The sequence below is a fragment of the Pteropus vampyrus genome, unplaced genomic scaffold (genome assembly GCF_000151845.1).
Source record: "Pteropus vampyrus isolate Shadow unplaced genomic scaffold, Pvam_2.0 Scaffold397, whole genome shotgun sequence".
NCBI classification, from domain to species: domain Eukaryota; kingdom Metazoa; phylum Chordata; class Mammalia; order Chiroptera; family Pteropodidae; genus Pteropus; species Pteropus vampyrus.
The window spans coordinates 1,365,507-1,380,580 of NW_011889178.1; the positions used below are offsets into that span (position 1 = coordinate 1,365,507).

The window sequence follows — 15,074 nt, forward strand, 5'->3', positions numbered from 1 at the left end:
TAAAATGCTGGCAGGTGCAAGAACCTTCTTATTCCCTTAATTCGTGGATGTTTAGAGCTGACAAAACTCTTTCATATAGAGTCTCTCTGTTAATTCTCACACCAATACAGGAAGTAGGCAGGTCCCAGAAAGTGACTCCGTCTCCTCTGATGGAGAATCTGAAGCTCAGAGAAATTGAATTGCCCAAAGTCACCCAGCTCTGAAATAGTGGCAGAATGCTGGTGCCTATTTCAATCCCCTTTCCTCTATGCCCAATTGCCTCTAGCTTCATCTGTCTTTTAGGAAAGCCTGGCTTCCAATGAAGACAGACTGGGAAAGGGAAAGGAGTCTCTCAAGGTGTGAGGGATGCATCCAATGTGCCCACCAGAAATATTTGTTCTTCCGATTCCACTATGATTGATTGATTGATTGATTTCTTTGTGTTAATCATACTCTTATCCCAAAAGCCCTTCTTTACTATTTAAATATTTCTGGGAAGAGGAACTTATTCTGACTCTGACTTCAAAGAATGTACAAGCATCAGTCTTCCTCAGGGTGGAGGGCTTTGATCACGGAGGCCTCTAACACCAGTTGGGAACTGAAGCTATAAGGGAAAGGGAGTTGAGAAAAGAAGGACTAAGTGCCCCAGACAAATCTTGAAGCACAAGTTCTGCCCTAGTTGAAGGAATCAGAAATGGGACTCATTTTTCAGGGACTGAAAAGTCTCCCTCTCAGAGAGATTATAGAAAAGTTCTTACCACGAGGAGACTGGCAGCTAACTCGGGAACTGGGACCCAGGAAACGCTTTCTTCTATGCTATTCAGGTCTTGGCCCATTCTGGACCTCGAACACTTCCAGAGCACTTCCTCTCTCTGTTCACCTTCCCCAGCAGGAGGGAGGCTGGGAAATATGACCAGAGTGTGGACTGGCCAGGGGTGTCCCCAGGGGATTTTCCCCTAGGGGTTTCTCTCCCTCTGTACCAGCTCTGTCTTTCCTAGGAAAAGTCCTGGACCTCTTGGGCCATCTGGCGTGAGCTCTGTTCTCAAAACTTTGAATCCTACCTTTCCAATTAGATAAAAATCTGGTGTTTCTCCAACTGCAACTATTTCTCTCCCTCCAAAAAATGACTAACAAAATGATGTCAAATTTAAGTTCTATATACTTAAGCAAAAATTCAGCAAGAGCCTGCTTGGTTTTTGTTACTTGCAAAATAAACATGTTGGAGTAAGGGAGTGATTTAGGCCCCCGGGGTCCATTGATAGGTGCTCAGGTATTATCTTTCATTATTTGAGCATCCAGATCTAAAAAGAACAATAGATTGGCCCCTTTAGTGCAATGCCGACTGTCTCCTCTTATCTTAACAATCTCAGCTCTCAGTGGCCACCTACCCTGAGTCCCCCTGGGCTCTATGCCAATTCTAAGAGGCACTTAGAGGAGGCCCTGGGAAGCTTTGCTCCACCCCAACCCCAGTTATGGGAGGTGCTCATATCTTCTAGAGAGTTCTTTGCTGGGCCTATCCCATTGGATCTCATACCCCCCAGCATCTGCTGTCAGGAAGCTGGAACTGGCACTCTTCCTGCAGGCTGTATCTACCTATGAAGGAAGTGTCCTTCTGGGCACTTCATATTCTATCAATGAGCCAGGCTTCTGGCCTCCCACACACAGGTTCTAGGAAGCTCCATCATCTGCCTGGGGAATGTCAGTTCTGGCTAGTGGTGGAAGTGGGAAATAAGAAGATAAGGTGTGGGGGAAAGAAAAAAATCAAATGCTTCTTTGCCCCATAACGGTAAGCAATGGGAGCATTTGTGGGGGGAGAGAAAAACTTTTTTAAAGTGCTCATCTGCTTAAGGGGCATCTCTTCAAAGAGGACCGTTTTCTGTCCGTTTTCTTCCAGTCTTTCCCTTTTTCTGCTTCCTCCAAATGTAAACTCTCTTCTTTTCTAGTCTTGATCCAGAAGTTATCCTCTGATCTCCACACTCCTTAGACATCCAGGGAATGAAAATAGTTAATGAATGTCTGGGAATGGGACGTTAGGGGAACAGACAGGACATATCAAATGCCCAACGCGCAACTTTGCTCCTACCTACCCGCCTGGTCCCTCAGTGAGCAATCTCCACATTGCTTTGTCGACCCTCCAGGGAAGAGATGATGAGAAGAACGGGAGACTGGTATGGCAGGGGAGCCCTCCAGGTGATCCCCCCCTGTCCTGAGTTGGTCAGAACAGCTCTGAGAATGCGGCCGTCGTAACATACTAGGAGGGAGGAGGAAGCTCTGATCCTCTAGGCTGATTCTGGCACGACTAATCTATCAACTAGCCAGAAGTGCCTGCGCTCCCCACCTGAGACAAGCCTTTGCAAAAAGGAACCCATGACTCCGGAGTCGGAGTTTGTGCTGTCAGAGGCCGAGAAGCTCCAAGAGGAAGGGGAGGTACCTGCGAGGCGACAGAGTCACCACTAGGCGGCGCGTCGGACCCGAGTAACGAGCAGTCTGCGAGGTCCTGCAGGTCTATGGTGGTGAGGGCTGCGCGGGGAGAACCGAAGACACGCACCGGGCGGACCCTGAGCCTTCCCGCAAGGGCTCGCCGCTGGCATCTCCGCCAGGACGTAGGAACCCGGGGAAAAGCAGCTCTTCCAAGCCGCGCGCTCCCCACCCACCCAGCGCAGGAAACCTGAAGGGCCGTGCGGGGGCCACCATGCTCACCAGGCAGCGTAGCGGGCTCCGCGTCCTGGGGATCCTCGTACACCGACACCCGGCTGCCGCCGCTGCAACCGCAAAAGAACTTCCGCGGAGGGCCGAACTAGCCGGGCACAGAAACGGTGAGTGCGGGTCAGCCCTCGGGGCGCAGAGGTTGCGGACCCCTCCCGGCCCCGGCCCGCAGTCCCACCTTCCTCTCCAGCTTCCCGGGCTTGCCGAAGGGCCGACCCCGCAGCTCCACCATCCTGTTGGGGCAGATGCTGTCGAAGGCCCGGCGTCCTGCCGCAGCGCCCCCGCACGCCTGCATCCTGCCTCCCGTGGACTAAAGCCTAGGAGGCCCGCGCCGACTGCTCGGAGGCGGTGGCCGGGGCTGGGATGGCGACCCACGCCCTGCGCTCCGCCGGACGCCTGCAGGCTCAGAAGCTGTCCCGAGGTCCAAGAAGGCGCGTGGCCGGGGCGGAGTACAAGGGCGACTGTGGAGGTGCGAGGGGAGGGCCGAGTAGAGAGGGAGGACCGCGACGTGGGAGGGGCGGCTCGCGCCTGAGCGCCAGAGGTGGCGCCTTCAGCCCCGGACAATCTGCGCTCAGGCGGAGGCGTTAAACCCAACCTGGCAACGCTGCTTCCCCCGGGAGCCGCGAGCGCGGGTCCCGGGCCCGCGAGCGCCCTTTCGGCGAGCGTTGGCGCCGCCGCCTCCCGGCCGCGCCAAAGTAAGGGAGGGAAAGGAGGGGCGGACGAGCCCTACCAGTCCCTAACACTGAGTACCCACTTCTTGTTTATGGACAGCGGGGATTGCAACGTTAAGGAATCTTATTTCATTTCCTTCCCATCCCAGCCAGAAAGCACGAAATAAACGCGGAGCGACACTCGCCAGTCAGACTCCAGCATTTGCCCAGCCCTGTAGGATTTGGTGCAGATGTAGAATTCCAGCGAGAACTCGCCAGAACAGCCCCCAGATCACAGAAGCCCCTTCCCTCAAGGCTCCAAAGGGAAGCACCCCGATTTTAACTCATTGACTTCCAATTGGTCTCTCTTGGCCTAGAGCCCCGCCCTGTACCCCTGTAGCCCTTCATCTTCCCTGGCAGCGGCGTCGGAGCACAGCTTTTAAAAGAGGATCAATTAAGAAAAAGTGACATCTACATACTGTCCTCTAGTTTCTGAAAATGTCATAGTGGACAGTCCCAAATCCCCTATAGCCCCGGTCTTTGTTCTCCCCACCCCCTTCCCCCAGACCTCGCTTTCTCTGCAGCAATATTGGCTGGCCTTCCCAAGCCCAAAGCTTCTCCCAGGAAGGGGCATCTCCAAATCCTTGGGTGAGGAGGCCTCTCTCAGGACCACTCATATCTGCCCAATTCAAGCAATCTGAAATTGGAATCTTTGTTACCTCCTATTGGGCACCTTGTTTTTCCCTTATACCTAGCAGTAGTGATGAAAGATCCTCTTTTAAAATGTCATTATCCTTTTTTATTTGTACCTGTTATCTAGATTAATAAAGATACCCTTAAAAGTGATGGAGAGTAACTCAGTGGCAGAGCTAGAATAGAGACTCTGATCCATCTGTAAATGTGGGAACCCAGCTGCATAAGGCCCGTCAGCTAGAGTTGGTGTGATATTGCTGACAGTGAGGAGCTCTGGCTTTTAGGTCAGAGTGCCTATCAGGCATTGCTGTGAAGACAGATTATGTGACTGGTAGTTGGTGTGGATAAATTAATGTCGTTGTTGTCTTAAGAAACCTTTTAAGCTGTATCTCCGGCCTCCCACTGCCTGGCTCTGTCTCCGGCTCTCTGAGTAGCCTAGCCACTAGCCAGTCCATCCTCCACCGCTATCCTTACTGACGTTCCAGTCTGTAAAAGGAATACGGGCACGCTTGGCTAAAATTTGGAGAAATCTCTACACTTGGAGACTATCACCGATTTTCCAGAACAAGCCCATTTTTCATCAATGAGTTACAAATGGGGATAGAAAAATATGGGCATGTACATAAAAATATGTAATAGATTATGTGTCTGGAGAGCATGATTATATGACTCCTAGTCTGGATGATTCTGGAACCAAATCACTCATATCAATCTTGGCTGAGTGATAGAGTAAATGCTGGTGAAGACAGTTTGTCCCAAAGTCACTCTTTTGCAAAAAGGCCAGTCCCCCCTTCACTCCCTCTCCCCACCACACACACACACACACACACACACACACACACACAGATTCCCACAGCCAGGCTGAAGGCTGCAGATCTCTTGGAATTTGGGACAGATAATATGATTTTCTTTCTCCTCCTTTTCACCATCACAGACCAGCTTTTCCTCAGACAGCTGGGGGATCACCAAAATCCTCTTCCTGAGCCAAGAAGGTGAAAGTTTCTAGAGAGCTTGTCATAGCAACATATCAGGAGAGAAGTGGCCGGAAGAGTAAGGCATTTCTGGCTCTGGAGAGTAATTGGAGGATGCACATGAACAGAAGTGCAAGGAAGATTCTCTAAATTTGTTTTCAGTTTCTTTGCTTTTTATTTATGCACATTCGTCATACATTTAGATTTATTCTAAATGCAATAGAACATGACTTTTTCTTTCAAAACTTAATGTTTTTCCAACCATACAGAAAATCTGAAAAAAAAAAAATGCAGTACAACACAAACAACAGTAATTTTACTTCCACTTATTAAATGAACATTTTCTTATGTTTGCTTTCTGTTTCTTTCTCCAACTTTTTTCCCCCCACCACTCCCCTTCGTTGTGCAGGCTGCCACCAGCCTTCTTGAAGACTTGCTATGTGCCAGGCCCTGTGCTGGGGGATTTGCATGGAACATCTTATAAATCCATACCTCAGCCTCACCAGATAAGTGCTACTGTTATTCCCATTTTTACAAAAGTGACTTAGACATAGACATGAAACTTGCTTAATATCACCTAGCAAATTGACTCCAGAGCCCATTTGTTTAATCACTCCTTTATACTACCTCACAACAATCTCATTTAGGCTTCACAACAGCCCGGTGTTAGGGATGGGTACAGCCACACCAATCTCCAGGAGAGGGTTTCTGAGCATTTCCAGAAAGCTGTTAAGTGGGGAAATTTGAGCACTGTGGCTAAAGGTAGGACTGGACTCAGATCACCTGGCTTCAAATCCTGGCTGCTCCACTGTCCTTTAACCTCTGTGACCCAGTGTCCTTCTTTGAAAAATGGATAATAGACACTGCCTCATAAAATTGTTAGATTGAAATAAGGAATTCTGAGCATAGTGCCTGGTACACTAAGCACTCAATGATAGCCATGATTACTATTCTGCCATAGTTGCCCTGGGCTCACAGGTAACAGGTCTATATTGAACCATGAAATTGCAGGGTAAATGACTCAGTTTGTAATGGCCATAATTGTCTGCGAAGCCTTAATTTCCGGCATCAGTTCATTATCGAGGGTAGTTCTTGCTTCACTCTCTGCTAGTGGGCCTGTGCAGTGCCCAAATCCTACTGGCCACACATCACTGGCATCAGGGTGTACACCTTGACCCCCCTAGACTGCATAGACTGCTGTGGGTTCCATTCGGCTTCCCACCCCACCACACCCTTTGGACCTCTCGAAGTGTGCAGTCCTCAGACTCCTGACAGGTGGGTCACATATAGGCCTACGAGCGACCCTGACTCGCCTTGTAACTGGAACAGAGGCCATTCGGCTGTTGCCTGATCTGGTGTAATTACACACAAATGCCAAGTATAGAGTAGACCCGGAGGGAGGGAGGATCCATCCATTATTGCTGACTCCTGGATTTCTGGCCTGCCTTCACCATCCCTCCCCGCAGACAAAAAAAAAAAAAAAAAGATTAGGAGCATTCGGACAAACCACAACAAACAGCCTGTTTATTGGGGAAAGACTCTGCCCTCTCATGTGCTCTCAGAAAAATAAATAAATGACTAGACGCTACTACTATTGTACACTATTTACAATCCACAAGATGACCTGGCGACCAAGTGGGAGCCCTGAAACCCTCTTTGTGGGTTAGCATTGCATTCTCTCAAAGCAATGGGAGAGGTTCAGCCCCTTGGCTAGGGGACCCTTGGTCTCCTTTATTTCAAGCTCTGGGAGAGGCTGCATTTCTCACAGATCTGGTGCGGTATCATGTGAGTCAGGGAGGTTCCATTTATGGCCACTAGTAGCTGCAGCTTGCTCAGGCAGTCCTGCAGCGCCGCCTCCGTGTGCCCTCCCAGGCGCAAGTCCACGGGATGAGGGAGCTGCAACAGACGGTCAGCCAGCACCAGGCAACAGATGGCCAACAGGGAGGGGGGGTAGCTGGTGAAGGCGTAGTCGGCCAGGCTCAGCTCCGCCACCCCTCGCGCCAGAGCTTGGGCCTCCAGGGCTTGGGAGACTTCGGCCTGCCCGACCTCCACGCGCGCGTGCGTGAAATGCTCCAAGAAGAAGCTGATGGTTGGAGCGCCCAAGCTGAAGTGCAGTTTGTGCAGCACAATGCACTCGAGGTTGCAGAGCTGCTGCCGAGAGAAGGCTCCGCAGCACAGGGCCAGGAGCTGCTTCACACGCGGCGGGTGCACCTCCACCTGTAACAGAGGGGCGCTAAGCGCCGGCTGCGCGGCATTCAGGATCCAAGGCCCACCCCAATCTCAAACCCAGGAGAAAACCGGGACTTCCCCCAACTCATACAGCGAGATAGTTGCGGCTTCTCCGCTCTATTACTTCCACCTAAATCACCTAGGGTGTACTTCCAGCGCAGCTGCTCTAACTATTGTCCGGCCAAAAAAAAAGTTTCGAGAAATCCTCCCATCCCAGACTAGAATAGCAGCGCTACAAAGAGCTGTTGAGGCTGACTTTTGGAACTAGCCAACCTATTTCTTTGAGGACTGAGTGAAAGGATTGTTAGTTTGTGTGTGTAAGGGGGCGGGAGGGGGGGTGAAGTTAAAGGCTGTGTGTGGGGTGTATAAGTTTGCAAAAGTCTGCCAAAATGAGTTCAGGGAACTCGACACTAAATCGTGTGCACTGGAGAGTCAGGTGGCTAGAGTGGCCAGGAGTGTGGCTCGCCCCCAGATCCCGGGGGGAGGTACCTGTTTGCAAGCGATGAGCAGGGACGTGACCCCAAGCAGCTGGAAACAGTCTGCAGCCACAGGCGTGGTGGTTAGGAAGCGGTCCAGAATGTTCACCGTCAGGCACAGCGACTCAAAGGAGAGGCCAAACTGGTGGTGCACGGGTATCAACCAGCTGAGCAGCTTACAGCGGGATTCCGCCGTTACCTGCCGGGAGGGAGGAGGGAGGCGGCCGGCTGAGCCTAGAGTGGAGAGGGCCGCGGCAGAGCGGGCCAAAAAGTCCCAAGGAGCTTCCCCAGAGGGAGACAGGAAGAAGAGGAAAAGGCTAAATGCTCTGTAAACTGGGGAACACGCGGGCAACGCTGCTGTAGAGCACTGGCCAGGCTGGGCGCCGGGACGCCTGGATTCGTGCCTGGCGCTGTGCGGAGCGCGTATACACATTACCTCGTGTAATCCTCTCAGCAATTCAGTGTGTGGGGCTCCCCACTTTGCAGATGAAGAAACAAGCTCAGGATTGTTAAATACCTTGCCTAGGGTTGGTGGGGATCCGAACTCCAACCTAGAAACTGTCTTAACTCCTCGCGTTCTACTGTGTTCCCACTAACCAGTTTAGAGACTTTAGATAGGTCACTTAAGCCGTCTAGGCCCCACTTTCCTTCATCTGTAAAATGAGGCCGTTAGCCCGGTCCTCCAAAGGCCCTTCCCTCTTGGACCGAGGGCAGGCACTGGGCTGGCGCGGGCCGGGGCGCTGCGGCGAGCAGACAAAGCAGAAAAGGAGAGAGCCCGGGAGAGGAAGAGGAGCGGCGGTGGGAGGTAGTTCTATCAGCGCCTCACTTGCGGCTGCCGCGCCAGCGACTCCTGCGGGTGGAAGTGGCTCTCCCGCGCCTTGCGGAAGGCGTAGCAGCTCTGACCGTAATCGCGGAAGGTCTGTAGATCTAGCTGCACCGACTGCTGGGCAGGGCCGGGTAAGGGGCTGCAGCCTCGCACTGCGGTTGCCGCGGGACTGTCTGCACCTTCCGAGCTGGAGCTGGGGGACTCGAACAGGTCGCAAACACCGGAGTCTCCCGGGAGCGGGCACGGGTTCAGCGGCTGCAGTGGCTGCTTCCTCCGGAGGCGTGGACGCCTGCTCTTCTTTACCGGGGCACGAAGGTTCTGGTCGTTGTTCCGCCTTCCAGCCTGGGCGGCGGGGCTAACCGGGCTGGTGGGGCAGGGGGTCACCATGATGCGGCCAGGAGGCCGCCCAATAATCCCCGGCTGCAGTGGGCTGGACGCGCGTGCGAGGGTGCGAAGGATGCCAAGACTGATGGGTGGCGAGGCCCTAAGTACTGGCCTGCGCCTTCCCTCTACCACACCCCCGGCCTCTCACTGGCTGAGTCCCGAGCGGCACGAGAGCCGCGCTTTCCCGGCTAAACAACCGCTCCAGAGCGAGCTGCTGACTGCTCTTAGGCTCCGCGTCTGCAAGGGCGGGGGAGGGGGGGTGGAGGAGGAAGAGCTACAGAGGCCGAGGTGCGCCCGCCCTGTTCCGCCAGCCCCGCGCGCGTCCCGTGTTACCCGGGCAACCGAGCCGGCGTTGCTGCGGCTGCTGCGAGCTCCCACTGAGGTAGGGTGGGAGTGGGAGTGGAGGTTGGGCAAGGACGGCGAGGCCAGGTGAGCCCAGGATCCAGCTGTGGGGCTCCAACGCTCCAAGGTATGGGGCCTCTCCTGGTCCTGGGCCAGGCATGCGACCACCTTCCATGCTGGCTCTTATCCAAGTCGGTAATTTCCGAGCTCCAAACGAAAGCTCCAGCTAGCATTCGGTCAGCACAGGAGAAATTTACTTCAGTGACTCATACAAGCAATAATCTTAATTCAACTGCGTTTGTGATTTTTGTTTTAGGAAGGACCCTAGTAGCTGGTGTCCCTTCTTCCGCTGGTCTCTGAGAGCAAAGCCCTCGAAGGTTACTCTGCGCTGCTGTGTATCTAGCAGCTAGGCTACCCAGCTAGACAGACATTCGTGCTCAAAACAACAAAACAAAACAGGATGCTGCCCAAAGAGCCTCCAACTACGGTCCTGTAATACTGATTCCATGCTTGCTACTCCAAACCAAGTAAGCTGGCGCCGTTTAAGAACCTAACATTGTTGGCGGGTTGCATTTCTCGCTTTATCGAATTGCTCACAGCCAGTTCTGTTTTAGGTCATTAGCTACTGACCTTTTGTCCCCTGCGGTCCAGCCTTTCTTGGTTATTCCCTGCTTCCAGTTTCCGCTCCTCAGAGTGGAAGTTTCCTAGAGGAAGTTTCGCTTCCTGCAGAAGCTCATAGAAGTAAAGCTGCAGGGGTGGAAGGTGGCGGTGGGATGTCCAGGAAGGAGAAGACTGTACTGAGCATGGCAGTTTCCTCTCCGTTGCTGGTTTAATTCCTAGCCTCCTTTCCTGGTAGGAGCTGGAGTCTTCCTCCTACCTGAGCAATCTTTCTGAGGGTCTCAGACCCTTCAGTAGAAAGGGCACTGGGGGCACAAGTAGCATCTAGTGAGCCTTATAAGCATTCCCAGTGGCAGAAAGTCCACATACCCTAGACCTGACAAACTTTCCAGAGGCTCTCCAAGGGGTGAAATTACTAGATGCTATACCAAGAGCAGGTTCAGCCATTCTCACCTCATTCCAGAAGAAAGCTGCCAAATGTATGTAGTCAAAGTGTAAATCTTTGTTCCCCAGAAATTTAGTGGGATTTGGGGTGCTGTCTTTCTAGGGATGCAGGAAAAAGAAAAAGGACCAATATCGAGTTCTGGTCATTATTACTTGTATTTCCCTCTAACTCTGAGCAGTCTTTAATTTCCAGACCTAAATAGTGTCATTTGTAACATGAGAGATTATCTAAGAATCACCTGTATTTCAAAATACAGATGCCAGGCTTCCCTGTCTCCTGTCAGGCTATTGCTGGGCAACCACTGTGGCAGAGCAATTAAATCTGTGCAGAGGGGCCAGATATTAGACTTCTTCCTTGAGAAGTCGTCTAGATGAGGAGGAAGAACCCAGGAATTCAGATTTTCAAGCAGTCCAGATGGTCATCTGATACAGTGGAAAGAGCACAAAATCAATTCCTAGGGTCAAAATTGTCATTCGCATTTATTGGTCATCTTGGGCAAGCCGCTAACCTCCTCTGGGCCTCCGTTTCCATATCTATTAAATGTAGATATTAATACTTGCCTTGAGAGTCAAGTGAAAAAGGTATGAAAACCCCAAAGTCCTTTTTGAATATAAAATAGTGTGGCAACCTTAAAGCTATCATTGGGAAATCAATGATATTATCCCACTGGAGATATTCTAAAAAGCAGTACCATCATTTTTATCCACTTGTGGACCTGAGGCTAGTGGTACCTTGTTGAAAATGCTTTGCCCTCCCAGAGAGTTTGCCTGTGGTTAGCGTTAACTCCCAGCAGGGGGTGCCTGAGCTTTGGCCTGCTGGATCTATTCCTCGGCACAGGCATATCTAGTTTTATTGCATTTTGCTTTATTGTGCTTCACAGATGTTTCGTTTTTACAAATTGAAGGCAAGACTTTTAACCAGCAAAAAGGTTACAACTCTCTTTGTTGCAATAATTACTTTATTTCAATGATGTGGAACCGAACCTGCAATACCTCTGAAGTATATGCCTGCCATGCCCGGTCTAAAATAGTGAGCAAGGCTGCATGGGCCCTGCCTTCACCGAGCTGACACTCTAGAGGGGGAAACAGAACCACTTGTCACATTTTTTAAATTATTAAAGTGTGGTAAGGATTATGATAGAGCATCTCCTGGGTGTAGGGTTGACAGATAAAATACAGGACACTCAGTTAAATTCATATATTGACAACAAATTTTTACTGTATGTCTCAAATATTGCATGGGACATATTTATACTAAAAATTATTTGAAATCCAAGTATTGCATAGGGCATATTTATATTAAAAGATTATTTGTTGTTTATCTGACATTCAGATTTAACTGGGCCTCCTAAATCCAGCAGCCCTACCTGGGTGTCATGGGAGCCCATAGTAGGAGCAACTGGCCTGGACTAGAATGGCTCCAAAGCAAGTGGTGGTTAAGCTAAGATAAAATGATGTGGGTGGGAAGAAGAAAGAGGGGGCATTGGGCAAGAGCATTCCAAGTTGAGAACAGGATATAGGAGGGTCTGGAATCATTCCTGGGACATTCTAGGGCCTACCTGATAGAGAATGGCTGGAATACAGAATTGAGGGGAAGGGACGAGAAGTAGGGGAAATAATAGCTAATATTTGTATAAACTTTATTGTGTACAAGATACTGTCTTATGCTTTTTATGTATATTATACTCATTTAACCTTCAAACAACACTCTGAGATGATTTGATTTTTGTCCCCATTTTACAGATAAGAAAACTGAGGTAAAGAGAGGAAAAGTAATTTGCCCAATGTCACGCAAACAGTAAATGACAGAACTAAGATTCAAATGTAGGCAGCCTAGTGCCTTGCTCCATAATCACCATGCTATTCTCCTTTAACAGCAAGATCATGCAGACTATATTAAATGTTTAGACTTTACCTGAAGCCATTGAAGAGGCTTGGCCAAGTGAGAAAGGTGATCTGTTTTTTGTTTTAATGATTACTGTGACTGATGTGTAGAAAATGAATTGGAGGGGGCAAGCCTGGAGGCCATTTAGGTGCAATATTTGTGATCTGAATGATATGGTCCAAGTTAAGGGCTTTTTATTTTCCCTTTGAAGGATCTTTAGACTTAATTTCTATTTTCTAATATCTCTGCGACCTGGGCCCAATGCACCTTAAAGTGCTTGATAAACCTAAAATACTTTAAAAATGTCAAACCTAATTAAACCCAGGCTTTTATAATGAAAGCTGCTTAGCTTTTAGTCCTGCTTATTTTCAGGTATTGGTTATGAAATTTGCAAGGAAATATTAATATAATGAAATCAAAGTTGTCGTGTTTTTTTTTTCCCCCAGTTTGGCATTTCAGCTTTAGTTAAAAGCCCCCACCCACACTCTGCCCCAGCTCTAGAACTGGGATTGAAGTAGGAAGACTTGACAGTATCTTTATTTTAGCAATCAAAGCAAGTGGTTTGCTACCTAGATGTGGACAACTTTGTTAGTGCCTAAAACGATCCTTAAGCAGTTTTGATCTCATTAAAAATCACGTTTACTTAAGACGTTTTCTATTAACATATTTAAGCACCTAAATTGAGGAATTATTTAAGGTACTTGAAGTCAGACAAGTTTTGCTGGCATTTAGTAAACAAAGAGCGGGAATTTCCAGCAAATTATTAAAAGTCAGACATTTGACTTCAATGGTTCACTGGTATCCACAACGGCCATCTCTTTGTTACCAGCTTTCCTACTGCTTTGCCAATTACCAGTTCATCAAATGTTCAGTACATATGCTTGAGTGCATTGCTTCTTTCTCATATATACATGTGCTTTTTCTCCCAACTCACACCCACTAGTGGCAATCTGCCCAGCCCAGGTGGGTGGGTACTGTGTAATGGTTAAGAGCCTCAGCCTTGGAGTCAAACTCCTTGGGTTCAGATCCCAGCTATGGATCACAGAAGCTCTGTAAACTTGGGCAAATTACTCAACCTCTTTATTCCTCAGTTTTCCTAGCTATTAAAAAAAATGAGGTAGTGAGAATATCGTATAAAATTGTTCTGAGGGTTAGATAAGGCACATAATGTGCTCAACATGAGTTAGCTGCTACTATAATTATCTTTCTTTTTGAAGCTAAAGTATCTGTCTTTTTGCCATCTAAGGTAGCTGGGGAAAATAATACGTGTCATTCAGTTTGTTGATATGTACAATTTATATTATATCATGTATATCTGACATATGTCGATATATGTTTATAGTTGTAAGGAGCAAGAGGCTGTTATTCATATTACAGTTCTACTGGACTTCCTTTGACATCTGAAACTGGTCTTTGAGGTATTGAACTAGAGATGTAGCCCTCAAGCAAGCATTACCTCGGGTAACATTTAAGAAGTTTTCCTTCTGCAAAGTGTATGTCTCTTTGCTACATTCTAGATGCTGAATTCCAACTATTGGAAGAAAGATATAATATTGGGGTGAGAGTTCTCTGGGAGCAACCTCTTCTTCCAGGGCCTGGATTTGAAGTGGACATTGAGAAGAACTAAAAGAGTGGTAAGCACAGTAGCATAATTATGCTTGAGGCCAGCCAAGGCCCCAGATCTCTCAAAATACGGAAGACTCAGTGACTCATTTTAGTGGGCCTTGAAAGTATTTCCTTAAACTGTGATCATAGCCTGATGATCACCCTATTGTTTTCTCTTTAGATAGTGGAATTGCCCATGTAGACTCAGAGGTGTCAGGAGGGAACAGGCCTCTGAGTACTGTGTGTTAAGATTTAGACTGTTAACATTCACTTATGATACAGTCAGGATGGTCTTATGCTATAGGACTTGTTCATCGGTATTTATAATGTAGCTTTATTAAGCTACTACCAGTGTACAGAGAGCAGTCTTACCTGAAGAACGAGGTCATTTCTGAGGTCCTTTGCTTGGAGTAAAGGTGTGCCTTCCCCAAAAGAAACCAGAATAAAGGGAAAAAGCCTTGGGTAATCTGCAAGCTGGAAATATCTCTTTCTTGTACTTGTTCCCCAGGGTAATGAAGTGTCCAACGAAGATTTGCTCATTAATGGGGGTGTTAAGGTGGTATGACTCATGTTTTGTAATATTCTCAGAATAGAGAATCAGGTTACAAAACTAAGAGATTATAAAAGAAAAAATTGATAGATTTGATCATGTAAAAGTAAAAACAAAGTATTTACTGGAAAAAAATGTATTTTCCATCAAAACTGGAAAAATGCTTGTAACTTACATCACAGACACAAGCTTAATTTTCTTAAAATATAAAGAGCTCCTATAAATCATCAAGAAAAAGAAAATCTAATAGATAAATGAGCAAATATTTGGATAGCTAGTCCACAGGAAAAAAATATGTCTTATATGAAAAGATGCTCAAATTCACTCATAACAAGAAAAATGCAAATTAAAACTATCATGAGATGTTATTTTGCAGTTAATCTGATTGATGAAAGTCTGAATGTTTGATAAGAGGATGTAGGGAAAGAAGACCTCAGTATGTTGTTGGTGAGAGTGTAAACTGGCACAACCATTTCGGAATACAGTTTGGCAAGATCTGTAAACATTTTAAATTCACATAGTCCTTAACTCAGCAATTCTACTTTGGGATAATTATTCCATATTGATTCAAAATGACTTTGTAAAAAGATTTATTGTAATATCCTTGTTAAATCAAAACATTGATTGTCTTCAATAAAGAATATACAAAAATCAGAGTATTATACAGTCATTAAAAAGAATAAGAAAAATGTTTATGAATTGATATAGAAGGATTT

The 15,074-nt window shown here is 48.0% G+C and overlaps 2 protein-coding genes across 2 annotated transcripts in view; both read right to left on the bottom strand.

Moving 5' to 3' along the window:
• Positions 1 to 2,997, bottom strand: part of MCIDAS (multiciliate differentiation and DNA synthesis associated cell cycle protein) — a 6,334-nt gene extending 3,337 nt beyond the window's left edge. The window contains exons 1-3 of the mRNA XM_011380625.2: positions 2,864 to 2,997; positions 2,680 to 2,776; positions 2,305 to 2,499 (exon numbers count right to left, since the gene is read on the bottom strand). Of these exons, the coding sequence (XP_011378927.1) occupies positions 2,305 to 2,499; positions 2,680 to 2,776; positions 2,864 to 2,980 (409 nt within the window). The 5' untranslated portion in view covers positions 2,981 to 2,997. The remainder of the gene's footprint in view (positions 1 to 2,304; positions 2,500 to 2,679; positions 2,777 to 2,863) is intronic.
• A 2,276-nt stretch (positions 2,998 to 5,273) lies between these two features.
• CCNO (cyclin O) lies at positions 5,274 to 9,005 on the bottom strand. Its single transcript, XM_011380616.2, has 3 exons — positions 8,531 to 9,005; positions 7,718 to 7,903; positions 5,274 to 7,216 (listed from the first exon to the last, which is right to left on the bottom strand). The coding sequence occupies exons 1-3, from the start codon at positions 8,915 to 8,917 to the stop codon at positions 6,731 to 6,733; spliced, it is 1,059 nt and encodes a 352-aa protein (XP_011378918.1). The 5' UTR covers positions 8,918 to 9,005; the 3' UTR covers positions 5,274 to 6,730.
• Between the last annotated feature and the right edge of the window lie 6,069 nt (positions 9,006 to 15,074).